At 43.6% G+C, this 24,693-nt stretch overlaps 2 protein-coding genes across 3 annotated transcripts in view; one reads left to right on the plus strand and one right to left on the minus strand.

Moving 5' to 3' along the window:
• The window catches only part of LOC101007445, a 28,729-nt gene extending 13,354 nt beyond the window's left edge, over window positions 1-15,375 (minus strand). The window contains exon 1 of the mRNA XM_021940342.2: window positions 14,606-15,375. Coding sequence (XP_021796034.2) covers window positions 14,606-15,375 — 770 coding nt within the window. The remainder of the gene's footprint in view (window positions 1-14,605) is intronic.
• Window positions 14,810-24,693, plus strand: part of DDX24 (DEAD-box helicase 24) — a 29,429-nt gene continuing 19,545 nt past the window's right edge. For both annotated transcript variants that reach the window (XM_003902205.5, XM_021941516.2), the window contains exons 1-2: window positions 14,810-14,936; window positions 16,263-16,979. In XM_003902205.5, coding sequence (XP_003902254.1) covers window positions 16,268-16,979 — 712 coding nt within the window. In that variant the 5' untranslated portion in view covers window positions 14,810-14,936; window positions 16,263-16,267. The remainder of the gene's footprint in view (window positions 14,937-16,262; window positions 16,980-24,693) is intronic.

The following is a 24,693-nucleotide window of genomic DNA, read 5'->3' on the forward strand; positions in this document are numbered from 1 at the left end:
ATTTAGGTTGACACAGCAAAAGTGTGAAGTAACAAAAATTGAATAAATAAAATTTTATACCCCGATGTAAATAATTTTATGTAGCCACTGATGATAGAAGCAGAAATGGGTTTACCTCGAAGCAAAAGAAGCCTGAGTTCAGGGACCCTCGCTTACACTGGCTCCTTCCAAGACCCTAAGAGCAGCTCTAGCCATTGGTCACATTTTTGTTGTTATTATTATTATTACTTGCAAAAGTAAGCTCTTCTAAGAGTAATTGATTAGGGCTGTTGTCTTGTAATTGCTTTCCAATCTGGCTTCCCTCTGCCATACTTCCCCTGGTTTGGGGTGACATTGTAGTGTTACTGGTATTTTCTATTATAACTCTCTTTTTTTCAGCTGTCTGCTTGACCAATTATGTACATTTCAGGTCCCTAAATAGCCTGGATCCGTCCCTGGTTACAGATTTATATTTTTTGGCAATGGGGAATGGTTCATTAGGTATTGTTGAGTGAAAGAGGCAACTTACAAAACAGTGGTAAAGGAAGACCTCATTATATTAGGCCATTCTTGTATTGCTATAAAGAAATATCTGAGACTGGGTAATTTATTTAAAGAAGAGGTTTAATTGGCTCACAGTTCTGCAGGCTTTATAAGAAGCATGGTGCTGGCATCCGCTCAGCTTCTAGGTAGGCCTCAGGAAGCTTACAATCATGGCAGAAGGTGGAAGGCGGGCAGGCACATGAGATGGTGAAAGCAAGAGTCAGAGAGAGTTGGGGGGAGGCGCCACACACTTTTAAACCACCAGATCTCACATGAACTCAGAGTGAGAGCTCATTATCACGAAGGGGATGGCCCAAGCCATTCATGAGCTATCTGCCCCCATGATCCAAACACCTCCCACCAGGCCCCAACTCCAGCATTGGGGATTACAATTCAACTATGAGATTTGGGTGGGGAAAAATATCCAAACTATATCACCCATGTAGAATGCTTATACATATGTATGTTTCTTGGTGCTAGATGAATTACAATGCCTCAGGCATAAGTCACTTTTACAATAAATGAAAATACCAAAATGGTTCCCATTTAAGAAATAGTTGCCAATTAATTTTTAAATTAAAATATAATCGTGTTCTGGGTAGGGATAAAAACTAACTGGAAATGGGGATGAATGAATTTTCTGGGGTGATGGAAATGTTCTTTATCTTGTTTTGTGCATTACTTACATGATAAAATAGAAATATTAAAGTTCACTGAACTGAAAAGCTGCACTCTGCATTTTATTGTACATTAATTATACCTCCCTACAATATATATAATTAAAATAATCACATTAAAATTGAAATATTGAAAAGAAAAAATTACACTCAATTCTATCACCTTAAAACAACTACTTAACACTGTGGGACATTTTGCTGAAATGTGTTTTCCCCCAACTTGTCACCTTTTCATATTTATACTATATGAAAGGTATGTGTATGCTTAGAAGGAAATGTGTGATGACAAAACGAATTGCTAAGGTCAATTGAGCTCACCATGCGCCAGGTACTGCAGCGAGAACTTTACATGCATTTATGTTTGATCTTCTCAACAATGTTAATCTCATTTTACAGATGAGGAAACAGATGCAGGAAGAGTAAGTAATATGCCAGAGTCACACAGCTGTTTACAGAGCTCAGACCTGACTCCAGGCAATCTGCTTCCCCCACCCTTCTAGATGCCCTACCTAGCTAGAGGAGCCATTTTCTTGCTGGGGAATTTTATGAGCTCAACCATTCCAATTTTATGAGTCACACAGCTCACGTTTACAGAGCTCAGACCTGACTCCAGGCAATCTGCTTCCCCCATCCTTCTAGATGCCCTACCTAGCTAGATGAGCCATTTTCTTGCTGGGGAATTTTATGAGCTCAACTGTTCCAACATCTCCATAGGCATTCTTGGTTCCCCTCAGCCCACATCTACCCTTCAGTCTTTTTGGAAAGGCGATCAACACATTCATAAGTACTCCCACTCCAGCCACTGGCAATGGAGGCTTCTGTATGGGTCCCTTGGAAACTGGGACTCATTACGGGGTTTCTTTTTTTCTTTTTTTTTGAGACGGAGTCTCACTCTGTCGCCCAGGCTGGAGTGCAGTGGCCGGATCTCAGCTCACTGCAAGCTCCGCCTCCCGGGTTTACGCCATTCTCCTGCCTCAGCCTCCCAAGTAGCTGGGACTACAGGCGCCCGTCACCTCGCCCGGCTAGTTTTTTGTATTTTTTAGTAGAGACGGGGTTTCACCGTGTTAGCCAGGATGGTCTTGATTTCCTGACCTGGTGATCCGCCTGTCTCGGCCTCCCAAAGTGCTGGGATGGGAGACCTTACAGGGTTTCTTGATCTTGATTACTTTTTTTTTTTTCCCCCCACACAGGGTCTTGCTTTGTCACCCAGGCTGAGTATAGTGGCATTGAAACAGGAATTAAAAGAAATTAAAAACTGTATAAGCAAAAACTCAGTTGTATGTAAGAAAACCCAATTCCTCCTGAGGAAGAGAAAGGGCTGGAGTCTTTCAAAATTAACTGCCTGTTTTTCTTTCTGAGGCTAGTGAACCTTATCTCTCCTTTTCCCAAGAATTGTGAAGACTCTGTTTCTCTAGCTGTGCAGCTGCAAGGTCACTAAACAGATAATCTCTAGTCATAAAACATGTTGTTCCTTGAAAAGTAAGAAATAATGTAATGCATGTCTCAATTGAATAACTGTCTTTGTTTCTTGCTTCCATAATATGCTTCCCCTGAACAGATCTCCCCCTACCCCACAAAATGCTTAAAAGTTAGCTTAACTCTTTGTTCGGGGCTCAGTCCTTTGGATGTTAATCTGTTTGGGTCAGTGCACCTAAATAATTAAATAACTCCTCAACCCCTTGGTCTCTCTGATTCCTTAATTATCCCACAGCCCGTATGGGGATTGGAGTTGGCAGATTTACTGTCTCCTTTGCCTGCGGGACTAGGGCCCCGGGGCTGGGGGAGACCCGGCATCCAAGGTGTGCCGCGGGGGAGCTTCACCTGGATGGAGACTGGCTCTCCCCGTGTCCTGGTGCCCTGCCCGGCAGTGCAACGGAACCAGAGGTGGGGCTGCAGGATGATACCAGCACTTCAGGGACCACGGTAAGGAGAAAAGGCCCGAGGCGGGAAAGCCATCTCATAGGGGACCAGGGACCAACCACTAATCCAACCCAGAGTGGCTGGGGGTGGCAGGAGTGGCCTGCCAATTTTTATGAACCTCGTGTCCCCCTAACAAGTGAAAGTGGTTCACTGGTGGTAAAAATGGGCCGATCGAGTGGCAAGTGCAGCAACGAAGAGCTTGCTGGCAGCGTGGCAAGAGTGGCTTGTCACCCCAACTGGGAGTGGTGTATGTGTGTGAATGTGGACCTACCCAGGACACAAGAGAGCCTCGTTTCATCTGATGAGGAGTCCTGGAGTAGGAGTGGTATGTGTCTGCGTGTGAACATGGGAGCCTAAGTAGGCTCACCTGGGATGCAAGAGAGGCTCATTTCATCTGATGAGGAGTCCTGGGGCAGGGGAGGTGTGTGAAAGAGATAGTCTCGGGAGAGGCCAATGAAGGGAATGATGTAGGGAGGCACAGATCCCTTAGTGTGGGCTGTGTGCTCCCAGGCGAATGTGGGGGAAATCAGACCTAGGACATTGTGTACAGCTGATAGGACCAGCTCCACGACCGCAGCAGGCTGTGAGAGGGGAAGGCACGTTCCTAGCTGAGCAGTGTCGGAAACTCCCATAATAGGACCCGGTCTGGTGGACCTGAGATTGAAAGTGAGACTGAAAGTATGTCGCAAGGGAGGAAATGGGAGGAAAAGCGTCAAAACCAGAAACTCCCATAATAGGACCCGGTCTGGTGGACCTGAGATTGAAAGTGAGACTGAAAGTATGTCGCAAGGGAGGAAATGGGAGGAAAAGCATCAAAACCAACTCCTTTGAAGTGCATGATAAAATTTTGTAAAAAGGATTTAGAGGTGATTATGGGATGAAGCTATGGAGGGATAATGGGCAGCTATGGAGACAAAAGAAAAGTCTCAGGAAAGAGAAAACTGGTTTTGCAAGAACCACAGAAGGGAACAGAGATCCCTCCTCACTACATTCCAATCTACCCCCCTTTACCAAGGCTAACTGCCCCTAAGGAGTTAAGTTCAAAGAGATACAGGCTCCTAGACTCACCCGAGAAGGAGAAATCAGAGCTCCGGGAAGTTAAACTGAAAGGCTGGAAAAGTCAGGCAGGCCGTCTCAGGTCAAGCCATGCCCAAGTTATGCTTATGCCTCGTAAGAGGATAAGAGCACCCCCATTAGGACCCAGATGATGCAGTCCAGCTTCAGCACCTACAAAAGTGCTGAGAAGCACTTCTACAAAGGCTAAAGGATGGTAAAAGAAAAAGGCAACCAATATAAAAAAATCTCAGAGGTGCTCCAGGGTGCAGAAAAAAGCACCAATGAATTTTAAGAAAGACTTTGTGAGGCATTTTGGTTGTACACTCCATTTAACCCTAAGGCTGCTGAAAATCAGTGCATGGTGGATACAGCATTTCTAAGACAGGCCCAAGGAGATATCAGGCATCAACTGCAGAAGTCAGAAGTTCCGTAGGCATGAATGCTACTCAGCTTATTAAAGTGGCTACCAAGGTGTACATTAACTGAGACCAGGAGGTGTAGGGTCCAGCCCCACAGGGTTGGTGGGTTTTCTCCCTGGGTGCAGAGATGAAAGATTATAGGAATAAAGACACAAGACAAAGAGATAAAAGAAAAGACAGCTGGGCCCGGGGGACCACTACCACCAAGACACGGAGACCGGTAGTGGCCCCGAATGCCAGGCTGCACTGATATTTATTGGATACAAGGAAAAGTTGCAGGGTAAGGAGTATGAGTTATTTCCAGTGATTGACAAGGTCACATGAGTCACGTATCCACTGGACAGGGGGCCCTTCCCTGTTTGGCAGCTGAGACGGAGAGACAGAGAGAGAGAGAGAGAGGACACGGCCTACACCATTATTTCTGCATATCAGAGACTTTTAGTACTTTCACTAATTTGCTACTGTTACCTAAAAGGCAGAGCCAGGTGTACAGGATGGAACATGAAGACAGACTAGGAGCGTGACCACTGAAGCACAGCATCACAGGGAGACGGTTAGGCCTCTGGACAACTGTGCGCGGGCCTGACTGATGTCAGGCCCTCCACAGGAGGTGGAGTAGAGTCTTCTCTGAACTCCTCCGGGGAAAGGGAGACTCCCTTTCCCGGTCTGCTAAGTAGCGGGTGTTTTTCCTTGACACTGACGCTACCGCTAGACCAAGGTCAGCTTGGCAACCAGCATCTTCCCAGACACTGGCGTTACCGCTAGACCAAGGAGCCCTCTGGTGGCCCTGCCCAGGCATAACAGAAGGCTCGCACTCCAGTCTTCTGATCACTTCTCACTGTGTCCCCTCAGCTCCTATCTCTGTATGGCCTGGTTTTCCCTAGGTTATAATTGTAGAGCAAGGATTATTATAATATTGGAATAAAGAGTAATTGCTACAAACTAATGATTAATGATATTCATATATAATCATATCTATGATCTATACCTAGTATAACTATTCTTATTTTATATATTTTATTATACTGGAACAGCTCATGCCCTCGATCTCTTGCCTCGGCACCTGGGTGGCTTGCCGCCCACAAGGAGGCAAAGAAGAAAGTAGATCGGAGGCTTAAGAAAGGACAATTTGGCATATATAGAAACTCATGCTGCACTTCTTGTCCCCCAATAACACATCTCCTGGATTTGCAAAAAGGTCTCTTTTCTTTGGTCCCTGTAGCCCACACAGTTCTTTGTGTGTGTGTGTGGTGGGGGGCACTAACTGGGTGAGTTACCACAGAGAAATTTACTAGCAGCAGCCCTTATAGGAAGAGAAGCTGGCTTTGCAAGGGGGCATGGATGCAGGCGTGAACACAGTCGTGGAAAAGGCTAGTCTGGACAGGAGTTTGAAAGCTGGCTGAGGCTAGAGAGAGACTAATGTGCACAGTGCAAAAGGAAAGGACACTAGAAGGATGACACAAGAATAAGGAGAATGGTCAATGGTTTAACAACCGAGTGCAGCGTTCAGTTGCTAGTTGTGGTGCTTCAAAGGCAGACCCTGATCTGAGCGGCTTACCGGGGCGCGAGAATTTGGAGAACTGAGACAGACAGGGATCCATCCTTTTAGGCCCTGGGGAGCCTATAGTCTTTATGGAAGTAGGGGGCCGATTAATGGATTTTTTGGTCGATACTGGTGCTGATTTCTCTGTGGTAACTCACCCAATTAGCCCCCCCACCCGCCCCCCCACACACAAAGAACTGTGCTACTATCATATGGGCTACAGGGGCCAAAGAAAAGAGACCTTTTTGCAAATCCAGGAGATACGTTATTGGGGGACAAGAAGTGCAGCATGAGTTTCTACATATGCCAAATTGTCCAGTGCCTTTGTTAGGGAGAGACTTACTCCAGAAACTGCACAAATTTCCTTTACACCTAAAGGGAATATGACACTGTAGTTTGGAAGGTCTAAGGCAATGGTATTGACTCAGCCTCAAGAACTGAGGAACGGCAGCTCTATGAACTGTGTACCAGGAGGCTGCCAGAGCCGGACCTACACAATATGTGGAGAATGCTTTTCAAGGTACCAGGTGTATGGGCTGAGGACAACCCTCCTGGACTTGCTGCAAACAGACCCCTGGTGCTAGTAGAGCTTAACCCTCATGCTGCCCCAGTACAAGTCCATCAATACCCCCCTACCCGGAGACGCAATTGATGGCATAGCAAAACATTTAAATCGACTCTATGAACATAGGATTATAGTGAAATGCAAGTCCTCCTGGAATACTCCCCTGCTGCCTGTGTGCAAGCCAAATGGTGAATACAGGCCAGCGCAGGCTTGGAAGTGCACGCAAGGAGGCTGCATGTGCACTGCCCACCCCAGTTACAAGGCAGCACGTCAGGGAATTTCTAAGTGCAGCGGGATTCAGCCGAATCTGGATTCTACCAAATCTGGATTCCAAATTTCTTCCTTATAGCAAGGCCCTTATCTGAGGCTCCCAAAGGAAAAGAAAGAGAGCCCCTCCTATGGGAAAAGGAACAGGAAAAGGCCTTCAAAGATATAAAGGAAGCCCTCATCCAAGTCCCGGTGCTAGGGTTGCCAGATGTAAAAAGCCCTTCTTTTTGTATGTGGATAAATGAAAGGGAATGGCAGTCAGAGTCTTAACTCAGTTGTTGGGCTCTTAGTATCGGCCGGTAGCACACTTATCCAAAAGACTGGACTTGGTGGCCTTAGGTTGGCCCCACTGCCTCAGGGCGTTGGCAGCTACTGCAATCCTTATAGAAGGTGCCAACAAGCTAGCCCTAGGTCAGAAGTTAATAGTTTGGGTGCCACATGCTGTAGTCACCTTAATGGAGCAAAGAGGACATCGACCACTGTCCAACTCTAGAATGCTAAAGTATCAAGGGCTTCTGTGTGAAAATCCCCAGATAACACTGGAGACTGTAAATAACTTGGACTCAACTACCCTGCTGCCTGTGGAGGAACCCGATTGGAAGGACGGTAGGTTGCCTCACTGCTGACAGCACCTTCCCCCTTGTTGCATAAATACGGTGGACGAAGTGTTCTCGAGCCGGGAAGATCTGAGAGACAACCCCTTGGAGAGCCCATATGTTGAATACTGATGGTAGCAGTTTCACAACAGATGGGGTGTGATATGCAGGGTATGCAGTAGTGACCCAACACTCGATAGTCGAGGCTCAAGCCTTACCTTCTGGGACTTCCGCTCAAAAGGCTGAATTAATAGCATTAACCAGAGCACTGTTACTGGCCAAGAGGAAGAAAGTAAACATATATACTGATTCAAGATATGCTTTTGCAACCCTGCACACCCTTGGGGCAATATACAAAGAGAGAGGACTTTTCACTACTAAAGGAAAAAAAAAAAGAGAGAGGAAATTTTGCAATTATTAGAAGCCACATGGGCTCCAGAGAAGGTGGCTGTCATCCATTGCAAAGGACACCAAATCGGGAAAAGTTATGAGGCACAGAGCAACAAAAAGGCAGACCGAGAGGCTTGGCAGGCAGTAATGTGCAAGGCTTTACCTGAAGAAAGAACTCTAGCAATGCCTCTCCTTATAGAGCCTCCTTTCTCAGAGGTACCCAATTACTCTTCAAGTGAAAAAGCTTGGTTTGGTCAGGAAACAGAAAAATATACTAAAGACGGATGGTGGGTGTTCTCTGACGGGAGGCTAGCTGTCCCAGAAACCATAGCCCCAAGGTTTGTGAAGCAGATCCATCGAGGAACACACATTGGGAGGACGGCCCTAGAAACTTTGATAGGTTGGCATTTCTATGTGCCATGGCTCTCGGCCATCACCTGTGCTGTTCGTGAACAATGTCTATCCTGTGCCTGGAATAATCCAAGGACCTACTTGACCCCCAGGAATACCAGAAGTGGGAGCTGCGCCTTGTGAGAACCTGCTTGTAGACTTCACTGAGTTGCCTCGAGCCGGAGGTTACCGGTATATGCTAGTGTTTGTTTGTGCCTACTCGGGGTGGGTTGAGACCTTCTCCACCAGAACTGAAAAGGCACGAGAGGTGACAAAGGTGCTACTAAAAGATACCATACCAAGATTTGGGGCATTTGTGGCAGAAGTTGTACAACTGCTGACTCAACTTTTAAAGATCAAATGGAAACTGCACACAGCCTACAGACCACAGAGTTCAGGGAAGGTGGAACGGAGGAACTGGACACTCGAACAGCTACTAAAAAATTGTGTCAAGAAACTTATCAAAGGTGGGATCAGGTCTTGCCCATGGTCCTCCTCTGAATCAGGTGCACTTCCACCAAACAAACTGGGTATTCGCCCTGTGAGATTTCATTCGATCGGCCACCTTTCCCCATCATAAGACAGATTAAAGGTAATCTCTGTAAACTAGAGGAGCTAACTTTAAGAAGGCAAATGCAGATTTTAAGTATGGCTATGTAAAAATGCATGGCTAGGTATAGAAAAATGCCTATAAGTCTAATAGACCCAGCACACCCTTTCAAACCTAAGGATTTTGTTTAAGCTAAAAAATGGAATCCAACCACTCTAGGACCCACATACGATAGGCCTCATATTGTAATCACGTCTACTTCCACTGCTGTTAAAAGTTGCAGGTGTCACACCTTAGATTCACCATAGCCGGCTGAAACCAGTGGCAGCAGTGATTCCCGACGATACCCAGTGGATTAACCAACAAGACCCACATCACTCCATCTGAATAGTCCTACGGCGAAACGCAACTACCGGTAAGAAGGACAACTGCCCTGCTCTGACCACACCGGAGGCTGGTCAGTCTACGCATGGCTGAAGCTTGAGGATCCTGCAAGCTCTGCTCTAGTCACATCCTGGAAGCTGACTAGTCAACGCACAGCCGAAGCTAAGAGGACCATCTCTGGATAAGTAAATGTGAATACAATTTATAAGCCTAGTTATAATTCTGTCAATACTGATTGTTCTGTTATGTTGTCATTGCAAATGCTGCAAATGTCTATGCCCAGAGGGAGGTTTGCACGCCCATGTGTAGTATAAGCATGTTTCTACTACATACACTGATGCTGTTACCATTTCTGCCTATGCTACAAAGTGAGAATTCTTTAAAAGATGTCCACACTGTGTACATACTACCTGGGTAAGAAATACCGTAGTCAAAACTCTACTGTACCGTACTTACTATAAATGTACAGGAACCAAGTTAAAAACCTACACATACAACCAGACACAGTCTGCAATAGTTTAATACAAGACAGGTTTAGCAGGGGCAGCCCTAAACATCAGTATGGAGAACCACAAATCGGATGCCCAGACTGTAACATTCAGTGGTCAACACTAACACAGCTCCAATATTTATATTCAGGAAGGACTGCTCTGCAAAGTAGTATGTCAACCAAACCAAACTGTAAGACAAGAACATGCAATCCTTTAAATTTTACTATCTTAAAGCCAGAGCTACCTTTTTGGTATACAGGACAGACATCACTACTACGAGTTGATAGACAAGGAGCAGGCCTTGGAGTTCCACTACTAATTGTCAAAAAGACTAGAAGGAATCAAATGTGTCCAACCCCGCAATTCCGAGTCCATAAGTCATTCTACAAGCATTTTGATCAGTCAGCGCCTGAGCTTTCCCATCAACCAAAAACTTATTTGCTCAACTAGCTGAAAACCTAGCTGGCAGCTTAGAAATTTCCTCAAGCTATGTATGTGGAAGAACTAATATAGGGGACCAGTGACCATGGGAGGCTAAGAAATTAATCCCACAAGATAACTTCACTTCGCCTAACCCTGCCAGTAAACCAACAGCCTTAGCCAGTGTTTGGTTGTTAAAAATCTCCATAATTGGAAAATACTGTATTGCGCGTTGGGGAAAGGCTTTCACAGAGGCAGCAGGACAAACAACCTGCCTAGGGCAACAGTATTATGATGAGACTAAAACAAAACTCTATGGAGAAACACCCAGAAGACTCCTACTTAGCAGATCCAAACCCTTTCTCTCGATTCTCTACTCTAAGCCACTCTTGGTATCAGCTAGAGGCTCCAAATGCTTGGAAAACGCCCTCTGGCCTATACTGAATCTGTGGAGCATGGGCACATCGGCAACTGCCGGCTAAATGGACAAGGGCATGTGTGTTAGAAACAATCAAGCCATCCCTCTTTTGAATTCCTCTGAAGCAAGGGGAACTCTTAGGATATCCAGTTTATAAAAAAAAAATAAAAGAAGCATAATCACAGCTAGAATGCGCAAGTTGGCCCATGTTCCAGTTCAGACTTGGGCCGGATGGTCTCTGGATTCCTTGTTTAGAAGATGGTTCCCAACCTTTGGAGGATTCAAAACCCTCATTGGTAGGTTTATTTTTGACATCTGCCTCAGCCTTCCTTGCTTTTTACCCCCGTTTATTAGGAGTATTCACTTAACTATAGATGCAGTAGTAACGCGGCACACTACCACAAATTTCATGGCATTAACCAAATATTAGCCGCTACCAGGAGAAGCAGCAGCTCAGCTCCATGAAGAGGTGGCAAATAGTAGTGCTTTCTATTAACACCTTTGTTATAAAAAACACCAAAGGGGGGAAATGGAACAGGAATTAGAAGAAATTAAAAACTGTGTAAGCAAAAACTCAGTTGTATGTAAGAAAACCCAATTCCCCTTGAGGAAGACAAAGGGCTGGAGTCCTTTAAAATTAACTGCCTGTTTTTCTTTCTGAGGCTAGTGAGTCTTCTCTCTCCCTTTCCCAGGCGTTGTGAAGACTCTGTTTCTCTAGCTGTGTAGCTGCAAGGTCACTAAACAGATAATCTCAAGTCGCAAAACATGTTGTTCTTTGAGAAGTAAAAAATAATGTAATGCAGGTCGCAACTGAATAGCTTTGTTTCTCGCTTCTGTAATATGCTTTCACCTGCACAAATCTCCGAGCCCGGCCCCACGAAAGGTTGCTTGACCCTTTGTTCAGGGCTCAGTCCTTTGGATGTTAATCTGACTGGGTTAGTGCACCTAAATAATTAATTCCTCCTCAACCCCTCGGTCTCTCTGATTCCTTAATTATCCCACAGCAGCATGAACATGGCTCACTGTAGCCTCGACCTCCTGGGGTCAAGCAATCCTCCTACTTCAGCTCCCTAAGTAGCTGGGACTAAGGGTGTATGCCACCAAGCCCAGTTAATTTTTGTATTTTTTGTAGAGACGGGGTTTCACCATGTCACCTCGGCAGATCTTGAACTCCTGAGCTCAAGCGATCCACCCACCTGGGCCTCCCAAAGTGCTGGAATTACAGGTGTGAGCCACCGCACCCCGTTAACGTTATGGAGCTCTGAGTCAGGTCTGAGCCCTGTAACATTAGCTATATGACTCTGGCAAATTAATCATCCTGCGTCTGTTTTCTCATCTGTAAAAGAAGAATAACATTAAAATAGTTTATTTTAACTATATTTTAAAATTAGAATATTGAGAAGAAGAAAAAAAATACATATATTCCTACTACTATAAAGGAACCTTTGCCATCATTTTGCTCTTGGTTGGCATCTCCCCTCCCCCATTTTTAAAAATGAAAATTGACTCTATTTCTTTCCTTCTTTCTTTTTCTTTTTTTAAAGATGATGTCTTGCTATGTTGCCCATGCTGGACTCATACTCCAGAGCCCAAGCGATCCTCCCTCTTCAGCCTCCTAGATAGCTGGGGCTATAGGGATGTGCCGCCATACCTGGCTTAAACCAATTTCTTTTTTAATTCATAATTTTAAATCAAAACAATTTACTCAACTCTTCATTTTGAAAAGTTTTAAACCTCAAAAAAGCTGAAAGAATAGTACAATGAACACTCATGTACCCTTACTCTAGCACCAAGAATTCACCAATTATTAACATTTTGACTGTGCCCCTCTGCCATAATATACCTTTCTTTTTTTCTGAAATCAGCTGATTGATTAGGGTGGTGGTTGCTGAAAGGGGAGGTGCTGTGGCAATTTCTTAAAATAACATAACAATGAAGTCTGCTGAATGGATTGATGCTTCCTTTCATGAAAGATTTCTCAGCAGCATGTGATGCTGTTTGATAGCATTTTATCCACAGTAGAATGTACCAAATTGTAGTCAATCTCTCAAACTCTGCCACTGCTTTATCAACTAAGTTTATGAAATAGTGTAAATCCTTCATTGTCATTTCAACAGTGTTCCCAACACCTTCACCAGGAATAGATTTTCTATCTCAAGAAACCACTTTCTTTGGTCATACATTAGAAGGAACTGCTCATCATTCAAGTTTCTCATGAGATTGCCACAATTCAGTCATATCTTCAGGCTCCGCTTGTAATTTTAGTTTTCTTGCTATTTCCAACCACATCTGCAGTTACCTCCTTCACTGAAGTCTTGAACCTCTCAAAGTCATCAATGAGAACTGGAATCAACTTCTTCCAAACTCCTGTTAATTTTGATATTTTGACCTCTTCCCATGAATCACAAATGTTCTTAATGATATCTAGAATAGTTAATCCTTTCCAGAAGGTTTTCAATTTACTTTGCCCAGATCCATCAGAGGAATAACTATCTATGGCAGCCATAGCCTTACAAAATGTATCTTAAATAATAAAACTTGAAAGGCAAAATTACTTCTTGATCCATGGGCTGAAGAATGGATCTTGGTTCGCAGACATGAAAACAACATTCATCTCCATATACATCTCAATTAGAGCTCTTAGGTGACTAGGCACATTTTCAATGAGCAATAATACTTTGAGAGAAATCTTTTTTCTGAGCAGTAGTCCTCAACAGTAGGCTTAAAATATTCAGTAAACCATGCTATGAACAAATGTGCTGTCATCCAGGCTTTGTTGTTGCACTTACAGAGCACAGGCAGATTATACTTAGTGTAATTCTTAAAAGACCTAGGATTTTTAGAATGGTAAACACGCACTGGCTTCAATTTAAAGTGACTAGCTGCATTAGCCTCTAACAAAAGAGTGAGCTTGGCCTTTGAAGCTAGACATTGACCTCTCTAGCTATGAAAGTCCTTGATGGCATCTTCTTCCAATAGAAGGCTGTTCTGTCTACACTGAATACCTGTTGTTCAGTGGCCACCTTCATCAGTGATCTTACCTAGATCTTGGGGATAACTTGCTGCAGCTTCTCCATCAGCACTTGCTGCCTCATCTTACACTTTTACGTTTCTGGAGACAGCGTCTTTCCTTAAACCTCATGAAATAATCTCTTCTAGCTTCAAACTTCTATAGCTTCCTCACCTCTCTCAGGCACCACGGAACAGAAGAGAATCAGGGCCTTGCTTTGGATTCGGTTTTGGTTTTAGGGGATGTTGTAGCCGGTTTTATTTTCTATCCAAACTACTAAAATTTTCTCCAAATCGGCAATAAACAGTTTCACTTTCTTACCATTCATGTGTTCGTTAGCGTAAAATGTTGAATTTCCTTCAGTAACTTTCCTTTGCATTCACAAACTGGCTACCTTTTTTGGTGCAAACTTTCAGCCTGGCTTTCAGCCTATCTTGCCTTTTGACATGCCTTCCTCACTAAGCTTAACCATTTCTAGCTTTTGAGTTAAAGTGAGAGATGTGCGACTCTTTCTTTCACTTGAACAGTTAGAGGCCCATTGTAGGGTTATTAATTGACCTAATTTCAATACTGTTGTGTCTCAGGGAATAAAGTCCCAAGGAAAGGGAGAGAGAAGGGAGAATGGCCTGTCAGTGGATTAGTCTGAACACACACAACATTTATCAATTAAGTTTGTCGTCTTATATGGGCACGGTTCATGGCGGCCCCAAACAATTACAATACAAGGAACACTCATCACAGGTCACCTTTGTAGCAGAGTACATCTCCCTATGATGGACGCGTACGTCCTCTTACTTTCGGGAACGCCCCACTCCGTCTACGAAGTAGCCGCACTTTCACCACTTTACTTAATAAACTTGCTTTTGCTTTGCTATGCGGACTCTCCCTGAATTCTTTCTTGCGCAAGATCCAAGAACCCTCTGTTGGGGTCTGGATCGGGACCCCTTTCTGGTAACAAAACTACACCAAAAATAAAAGAAATCTTACGTTACTGTGCGGGAGCTGACAAACTCTCTAGTCGGAGAGAGCACACAGAACTTCACCTTCTGTGGCCTTTCCCTAAGCGGGGAGGAGCAAAGCTGGAAGAGGAGGGGCCAGCGCCCCAAGCCAGCTCTCCCATCAGCACAGCTTTGGTCCGCGAGGCAGCCAATCAGGTAGCTGAGTTTGCCACAGGGGCGGGACTTCCTCCGCAGGGCGCACGAGTACGTGTGTGGCGGTCCCGCCCCGGAACTGCGGTTGCTTCTGCAGCTGAGGCACAGCGGCGGTTTCTGAGGCTCCTGACCGGCGACCAACAGAGCTGCGGTGGCGTCTCCAGACGGTGAGTACCAGAACGAGCGGAGCTGGAGCCGACTCTGGAGAGGGGCTGAGGCCAGGAACCCGGGTTCCTGTCGCGGGTCTCTCTGCGCCGGTGGGTTCCCGGGTCCAGAGAGGGCGGCCGCCGGCCCAAGCCGTCCAACGGAGCTGCGCGCCATGGTCCCCGCGCCTTGGGCTCCTTGTCTGGGCATCAGGGCCTGACGGCCTCGGCTTCTCGGTTTCGTGCGCGCGTTCGTGCCTGAGACAAAGCGAGAGCGCCGCGCGAGACCGGCGTCACGAGGAAACAGAGGCCTTTCTACTCTGCCTGACGGTCCCCGTGTCCTCGCCCGGTTCGCGTGGCACCCCCCGCCCTCTCCTCGTTGAACCCCGCGTGTTTTTTTTGCCGTGGCGCAGCGGGTCCGGCGGGCACCGTGTGCGAACGTGCTCTCCTCGCCGGGCGCCATGCTCAGCGGTTTTTGACGTGCGTCACTTTTTCGTGGTGGCGTATAACGATTCTGTGGGACAAATGTCCTTCTTATTCCCATTGTGCAGACGGGGAAATAGAGACTCAGAGATGGATACGTCCACCGCAGAGCCACAGCTGACGAGTGGTGGATCCGGATTTGAACCAAGATTTACCTTGGTCTTTTTCACGGAACCTGTTGTCTTCCTTGGGCTTTCTGAAAAGGGAAAACCTGGATCGAGTTCCACCCAAACGAGTTGGGCCTAAATGGCCATTAAGCCACTTAAAATATGATGAAAAAGCTGGATGGGTTTTAAGACGCTTGGCAAAGGAAGGGATGGTGGAGCAGGCATTTGCTCTCTCAGGCAAGGCTTGAGAAGGAAGCAAGCGCAATACGCTTTTAATAAAGCTCACCCCTCCTGCCCCCACAAGAAAAACCCCTCAGATTCTTACTCTGCCTTCAGAATGGCTTATGTGTGGCAGGCTTCATCCTTCGTGCTTTACATAATTTCCTTTATTTACACAAAATATACAACTTAGATATTGTTAGGTACTCTCCTCCCTTTTTATAGATGAGAGCACTGAAGTTCAGAGAGGAGTGGGTGGCACTATCCAAGGTCACACACGCAGTAAGTGTTGAATTTGGAATTCAAACCAGGTCTAGCTCATACGTCTTTGTTCCATCACATGTGTACCCTGTGTTTCGGGCAAAGCTGTCTGTTGTGTGGTATTTCCTTCTTTGTTCTTCTCTAGGTGGGAGCAACTGTGTGATAGCCGTCTTTGTATCCTCAGTTCTTTGTAGGGCCTAGTTGCTTAGAAAATATTTGTTGCATCAGAACCCTCTGCTTCTCAGACACCAACCTAATAGAACATGTATCTCCTTTTCAGCAACCATGAAGTTGAAGGACACAAAATCAAGGCCAAAGGCATCAAACTATGGCAAATTTCAGACAAAGGGAATCAAAGTTGTGGGAAAATGGAAGGAAGTGAAGATTGACCCAAATATGTTTGCAGATGGACAGATGGATGATTTGGTATGCTTTGAGGAATTGACAGATTACCAGTTGGTCTCTCCTGCCAAGAATCCCTCCAGTCTCTTCTCAAAGGAGGCACCCAAGAGAAAGGCACAAGCTGTTTCAGAAGAAGAGGAGGAGGGAGAGTCTAGCTCACCAAAGAAAAAGATCAAGTTGAAGAAAAGTAAAAATGTAGCAACTGAAGGAACTACTACCCAGAAAGAGGTTGAAGTCAAAGATTCTGAGCTGGAGGCCCAGGGAGATGGCATGGTTTGTGATGATCCGGAGGCTGGAGAGAAGACATCGGAAAACCTGGTCCAAACTGCTCCAAAAAAGAAGAAAAATAAAGGGAAAAAAGGTTTGGAGCCTTCTCAGAGCACTGCTGTTAAGGTGCCCAAAAAAGTGAAGACATGGATTCCTGAAGTTCATGATCAGAAGGCAGATGTGTCAGCTTGGAAGGACCTGTTTGTTCCCAGGCCGGTTCTCCGAGCACTCAGCTTTCTAGGCTTCTCTGCACCCACACCGATCCAAGCCCTGACCTTGGCACCTGCCATCCGTGACAGACTGGACATCCTTGGGGCTGCTGAGACAGGTAAGGGCAACTCCGGCCAAGGCAGGATTGCTTCTGGTTTGAGCCCATAGCTACTAATAAGCCAGATAATTGGGAGAGAGAAGAATGTTGAGAACATAACCACAAAAGCAACGCTGAATAAAGTTGTTTAGAAGTCAGCCCCCTCTGGTTTGAAATACGCTCTTCCTGAATGATACCCTAGCCATCACTTTTATCTCTCTCAGCTCTATAGACCCCATTATCAACCAAATGGAGATAACAGTTTCTACCTCTTGCATTGCTGTGAGGGTTAAATGCTACAGTAAGCTAAAGCTTACACTGTACATTGGAAGTGGTCTGCAAATGGTAGTTTCTCCTGTTCTTGAGCCTTTTCTGAATGACTCATGGGGTAAGGTAAGGCTAAGATCAGCCCTCTGGAGAGGTAGATCTACATGAGTATAAGGAAGAACTGTCTAATTCTCAGGAGTTGTGCAAAGGTGAAAAGGGTTGCTGCTTTGGGAGTTCATGAATTTCTTGTCATTGGAAGGATTTGAGCGTGGTGGATAGTCATTGGGTGGATTTTATAAACAGATTCAGCTATGACGTGACTGTTAGGACTAGGCTGTGTGAGGTTCCTGCAAGACTTTTGGAAGCAACGACAGGTTGGCTTTGCTGGATAACTAGACTACTGACTTGGGGGAGGAACTAGTACTGCCTGGAACTATTGGTCTGTTTAGACCAGCAGTGTCCGTTAGAAATACATATAGTCATCTCTTGATATCCATGGAGGATTGGTTCCAGGACCTCCCTTGGATACCAAAATCCAGGGATGCTCAAGTCTGATATAAAGTGGTGTAGTGCTTGCATATAAGCTATGCACATCCTCCTGTATATTTTAAATCATCTCTAAATTACTTACAATACCTCATATAATGTAGGTCTTATGTAAATTGTTACACCGTATTGTTTAGGGAGTAATGACAAGAAAAGTCTGTACGATGTTTAGTACAGATACAGTTTTTTTTTTTTTTTACCCCCTGAATATTGTCGATCCCCAAGATGCGGAACCCACGGTTACAGAACGGTGATTGTATAATGTAAAACACATGTGTAATTGAAAATTTAGTAGAAGCCACATTTTTTAAAAGTTAAAAAAACTAGTGAGATATTTTACATTTTCTTACTAAATTTTTAAGTAATAAATTACTTAAATTTTTAAACAATTTTAAAATTTTAATTAATTTTTAGTAATAAATTACTAAACTTGCAGCACATGTCAGGTTAGAGTAACTACATTTTAAGTGTTCAATAGACACGTTGTGCTTTGGGTTTCTGAAACAGTGGTCGGGAAACTCTTGATGAGGTTCTGTGACAGTCATATAGGTGGAAGAGTGAGGAACCCACAGGAAAGGGGAATGGAGATTATAACTTAGAACATTTACTGAGCATTTAAGATGTGTCATGCACTGTGTTAAGTGCTTTATGTTGATGAGGTCGGTTGTCACAACCACCCTGAGGTAAGTACCATTATTCCCATGTTACAGATGAGAAAACTCAACCTCACAGAGCATAGACAGCTTCCCTAAAATTACACGACTGAAATGGTAGTGTCTGGATTCCAGGCTAGTTCTGTGTGTTGTTAAGCATTCTGCTACACTGCTTTGATATGTGCAGCAGAGTCCTGGAAATAAGTCCCTGGAAGGCAGAAACAAGGTTTATGTGAGCCATTGTGGCCAGAGATTGACATTTGGATTTATACCACAGTTCCTGTCAGGTTGTGAATCTACAAGTCCAGAATTCAAAACGACTTGGATAAGTCATCCATTTGGGGCTGTGAACAGACCATTGCCCATGCAATAACGAATAGAACCTTAAACAATGTGGGGATTAGGGGCACCGGTCCCCCATGCAGTCAAAAATCCATGTATAATTTTGAACTCCCCCCAAACTTAAAATAGCCTATTTTTGGCTGGATGCCTTACAGATAACATAAGCAGTCTATTAGCATATATTTTGTATTATATACTTTATTTTTACAGTAACATAAACTAGAGAAAAACTGTTACTAAAATCGTAAGGAACAGAAAATGTATTTGCTATTCATTAAATGGAAGTGGATCATCATAAATGTGTTCATCTTCATCTTTACTGTGAGTAGGCCGAGTAGAAAGAGGAGGGGTTGGTCTTGCTGTCTCAGGGGTGGCTGAGGTGGAAGAAATTATGTGATATAAGTGGACCCCCACATTCAAATTTGTGTTCAAGGGTCAACTGTATATCCATTACCCCCAAAAAGATGCCCTGGTTTTTTTTTGTAATCCCTCCCTCCCTCAGTTCTTGTTCCTCCTCAGGCAACCACTGATAGGCTTTCTTAGGCGTTCTGTCACTATAAATTAATTTGCATTTTTTTCTTTCTCACACACACACATACACACACACACTCTCTCTCTCTCTCACTCTCTCTCTCTCTCTCTCTCTCTCTCTCTCTCTCTCTCTCACTCTTCTCTCTCCCTCCCCCTTTTTTTTTTTGGAGACGGAGTCTCACTCTGTCACCCAGGCTGGAGTACAGTGGTGCAATCTCGGCTCAGTGCAACCTTCGCCTCCCGAGTAGCTGTGCCTGCCACCATGCCCGGCTAATTTTTTTTCATAGTTTTTGTAGAGATGAGGTTTCACCATGTTGGCCAGGCTGGTGGTGAACTCCTGACCTTGTGATCCGCCCACCTCAGCCTCCTAAAGTGCTGAGATTACAGGTGTGAGCCGCCACGCCCGGCCCTATACTCGGTCTTTAATTTTATTTTAGACTTTTAAAATTTTAGTATTATTTCCTTGTCATTTGAATTTGCATTTCCCTAGTGACTAGCAATGTTGAGCATTTTAACATATGCTTATTTGTCTATTCAATTATTTTACCCATTTTAAAATTGGGATGTTCTGTTGTAGAGTTTTGGGGTTCATTATGTATTCTAGATACATGTCCTTTATCAAATGTGAGATTTGCAAATTTTTCTCCCAGTTTGTGGCTCACCTTTTCATTCTCTTAACAGTGTTTTTCAAAGAGCAGAAGGTTTTATTTTTATGAAATCCAAATTAGCCTTGTCTTTTATTAATTTATGCTTTTGGTGCCTTTGGTATTTTATCTAAGAATCCTTTGCCTAACTCAGGATCACAAAGATTTCTCCTGTGTTTTGTTCTAGAAGTGTTAATAGACTTAGGTTTTATGTTTTGGTCTCCAATCCTTATTGAGTTAACTTTTATTTAGAGTGAGAAGTATGGATCAAAGTTTGTGGGTTTTTCTGCATATGGCTGTCTAATTATTCCAGCACCATTAGTTGAAAAACTATTCTTTCTCCACTGAGTTGACTTTGCGTCTTTGTTGAAAGTCTGTGACCATATAGGTGTGGGTCTTCCTCTGGAGTCTTTGTTTTCCGTTGATCTGCTTGTCTAGTCTTTATGTCAGTTTCTTACTCTCTTGGTTATACTAGCTTTATAATAAGTCTTAAAGGTAGTATAAGTCCTCTGTTTTTTTTAAAAGTTATTTTGACTCTTGTAGGCATTTGCCTTCCCATATGGGTTTTAGAATCCGTTTAATCAATTTCTACAAAAAAAGGAAGCTGATATTTGGATTGGGATTCTGTTGATTACAGAGCAAATTGAGGATAGATAACATCTTAACAATATTGAATTTTCCAGTCTATGAATATGGTATCTCTCCATTTCTTTCTCAGCAATGTTTTATAATTTTCAGTATATAGATTTTTCACATCTTATGTTAGATTTATCCTTAAGCATTTTGTATTTTTGATTCTATTGTAAATGGTAATTTAAAATTTTTTATTTCCAATTGTTTGTTGCTAATAAGTAGAAATATGATGGATTTTTGTATATTGATCTTGTGTCCTGCAACTTAGTACCACCAAGTAGTTTTCTGAGGATTCCACAGTATTTTCTGCAAAGATGATCATTATCCTGTCTTGGATGCCTTTTATTTTTCTTGTGGTATTGCAGTGGCTAACACCTTTAGCAGAATTTTGAATTGTAGTGGTAAAGTGGGCATTATTGCTTTGTTTTTGATCTTTTGGGGAAAACATTTAGTCTTTCACCATTAAGTCTGATCTTAGCTGTAGCTTTTTGTAGATGGTTTTTATCACGTTGAGGAAGGTCTCTTTGATTTCTCATTTGCTGAAAGGTTTTATCAGGGATGGATGTTGGATATTTTTCAAATGGTTTTTTACTGCATGTATTGAAATACGTGGTTTTTCATTTTTAGTCTGTCAGTATGATGAATGACATTTTCAAATACAAAATTAGACTGACATTCCTGGGATAAACTGAACTTGGTCACAATATACCAATGTATTTATATATTGTTGGATTTGATTTGCTAAAATTTTGTTGAGAATTTTTGAATTTAGGTTCATGGGATATTTGTAGTTTTCTTGTAATGTTTTTGGTGTTGGAATCAGTAATATAGCTTCAGAATGATTTCTGAAGTATTCTGTTCAGTTTTCTGAAATAATTTGTATAGGATTGACATTTTATCCCCAACTTAAATGTTTGGTAGAATTCATCTGGGCCAGCACTTGTCTTTGTAGGAAGATTTTTGACTACAAATTTACTTTGTTTAATAGATTAGAGACATTTGTGTTAGTTATTTTTTTTTCTTTTTCTTTTCTTTTTTTTTTGAGATGGAGTCTTGCTCTGTTGCCCAGGCTGGAGTGCAGTAGCGCGATCATGGCTCACTGCAGGCTCTGCCTCCCGATTTCACGCCGTTCTCTTGCCCCAGCCTCCCAAGTAGCTGGGACTACAGGCGCCCGCCACCATGCCTAGCTGATTTTTTGTATTTTTAGTAGAGACGGAGTGTCACTGTGTTAGCCAGGATGGTCTGGATTACCTGACCTCGTGATCCGCCTGCCTCGGCCTCCCAAAGTGCTGGGATTACAGGTATGAGCCACTACGCCTGGCCTCTTATTTTTTTATTGAGTGACAATTTTCTACTTGCAGTTCTACTAGTTTTTGCTTCATATATTCTGACGATCAGTTTATGTGAATAAATGTTTTATGGATTAAAAGATTAGATTGTTGTTATATCCTCTAAATGAATTGGCTTCTTATCATTATGAAATGGCCCTCTTTCTCTTCGGTAATATTTTTTGTTCTAAAATGTACTTTGATATTGATGCAGCCAGTCCAGCTTTATTGATTAATGTTAGCATGGTGTGTGTTTTTCCATAGTATTACTTTCCCTTATTTATATCTTTATATTTAATGTGAATTTCTTATAGGCAGCATATAAATGCGTCTTGCTGTTTAATCAGACAGTTTCTGTCTTTCAGTTGAATTATTGAAGCCAGGCATGGTCGCTCACATCTGTAATACCAGCATCTTGGGAGGCCAAGGCAGATGGATCACTTGAGGCCAGGAGTTCGAGACCAGCCTGGCCAACATGGCGAAACTGTCTCTACTTAAAATACAAAAAAAATAGCCGGGCGTGGTGACACGTGCCTGTAGTCCCAGATACTTGGGGGGCTGAGCCACAAGAATTGCTTGAACCCAGGGAGTAGAGGTTGCAGCGAACCGAGATCGTGCCATTGTACTCCATCCTTGGTGACAGGATCTCAAAAAAAAAAAATTATCAAGTTATTGAAATTATTTATGTTTAATGATTATTTGTAATGGCTGGGTTTACGTATTTATTTTTTGACTGATAGCATACCTGATTTATTTTTTTCACATTTCTGTTTTTTAAAATTTTCCTTTTCTGTGTTTAGATGTTTATTTTTAAAATTTATTTTTCCATAAGTTATTGGGGTACAGGTGGTATTTGGTTACATGAGCAAGTTTTTTTGTTTGTTTTTTTTTTGAGACGGAGTCTTGCTCTGTCACCCTGGCTGGAGTGCAACAGTGCGATCTCGGATCACTGCAACCTCCATCTTCCGGGATCAAGCTGTCTTCCTTCCTCAGTCTCCCAAGTAGCTGAACTATAGGCATGTGCCACCATGCCAGGCTAATTTTTGTATTTTTAGTAGAGACAGGGTTTCACCATGTTGGCCAGGCTGGTCTTGAACTCCTGAACTCAAGTGATCTGCCTGCCTCGGCCTCCCAAAGTGTTAGGATTACAGACATGAGCCACTGTGCCAGTTTAGTGGTGATTTGTGAGATTTTGGTGCACTTACCACCCGAGCAATATACACTGCACCGTATTTGTAGTCTTTCATCCCTCGCCCCCCTTTCATTCTTCCCTCCAAGTACCTGGAGTCTGTTGTATCATTCTTATGCTTTTGTGTCCTCATAACTTAGTCCCGCATATCAGTGATAACTAGGATGTTTGGTTTTTCCATTCCTGAGTTACCTCGCTTAGAATAATAGTCTCCAATCTCATCCGGGTCACTGCAAATGCTGTTAATCCATTCCTTTTTATGGCTGTGTAGTATTCCGTCCTAAATATACCACAGTTTCTTTATCTACTCGTTGATTGATGGGCATTTGGGTTGGTTCCACGATTTTGCAATTGTGAATTGTGCTGTTATAAACATGTGTGCAAGTATCTTTTTCGTATAATGACTCCTTTTCCTCTGGGTAGATACCCAGTAGTGGGATTGCTGGATCAAATGGTAGCTCTCCTTTTAATTCTTTAAGGAATCTCCACACTGTTTTCCATAGTGGCTATACTAGTTTACTTTCCCACCAGGACGTAAAAGTGTTCCTTGTTCACCACATCCATGCCAACATCTGTTTTTTTGTTTTTGTTTTTGTTTTTGAGTCAGAGTTTCACTCTTGTTGCCCAGGCTGGAGTGCAGTGATGCAATCTCGGCTCACTGCAACCTCTGCCTCCTGGGTTCAAGCAGTTCTTCTGCCTCAGCCTCCCGAGTAGCTGAGATTACAGGCGTGCGCCACCATGCCCGGCTAATTTTGTATTTTTAGTGGAGACGTGGTTTCTCCATGTTGGTCAGGCTGGTCTCAAACTCCTGACCTCATGTTACCTGCCCGTCTCAGCCTCCCAAAGTGCTGGGATTACAGGCATGAGCCACTGTGCCCGGCATTCATTCATTCATTCAAGTCAAAGCCTCACTCTGTTGCCCAGGCTGGAGTGCAATGGCACGATCTTGGCTCACTGCCACCTCCACCTCCCGGGTTCAAGCGATTCCCCCGCTTCAGCCTCCTTAGTAGCTGGGATTACAGGTGCCTGTCACCATGCCCGACTAATTTTTGTATTTTTAGTAGAGATGGGGTTTCATTTGTTGGCCAGGCTGGTCTCGAACTCCTGACCTCAGGTGATCTGCCCACCTCAACCTCCCGAAGTGCTGGGATTACAGGCGTGAGCCACCGTGCCTGGCTGGCAACATCTACTGTTTTTTGATTTTTTGATTATGGCCATTCTTGCAAGAGTAAGGTGGTATCGCATTGTGGTTTTGCTTTGCATTTCCCTGATCATTAGTGATGTTGAGCATTTTTTCATGTGTTTGCTGGCCATTTGTGTATCTTCTTTTGAGAATTGTCTTATTTATGTCCTTAGCCCACTTTTTGATGGGATTGTTTTTTTCTTACTGATTTGTTTGAGTTTGCTGTAGATTCTGGATATTAGTCCTTTGTCAGATGTATAGATTGTGAAGATTTTCTTGCACTCTGTGGGTTGTCTGTTTAGTTTGCTGACTGTTCCTTTTGCTGTACAAAAGCTCTTTAGTTTAATTAGGTCCCAGATATTTATATTTGTTTTTATTGCATTTGCATTTGGGTTCTTGGTCAGGAAATCCTTGCCTAA

The sequence above is a fragment of the Papio anubis genome, chromosome 7 (genome assembly GCF_008728515.1).
Source record: "Papio anubis isolate 15944 chromosome 7, Panubis1.0, whole genome shotgun sequence".
Taxonomy (NCBI): Eukaryota; Metazoa; Chordata; class Mammalia; order Primates; family Cercopithecidae; genus Papio; species Papio anubis.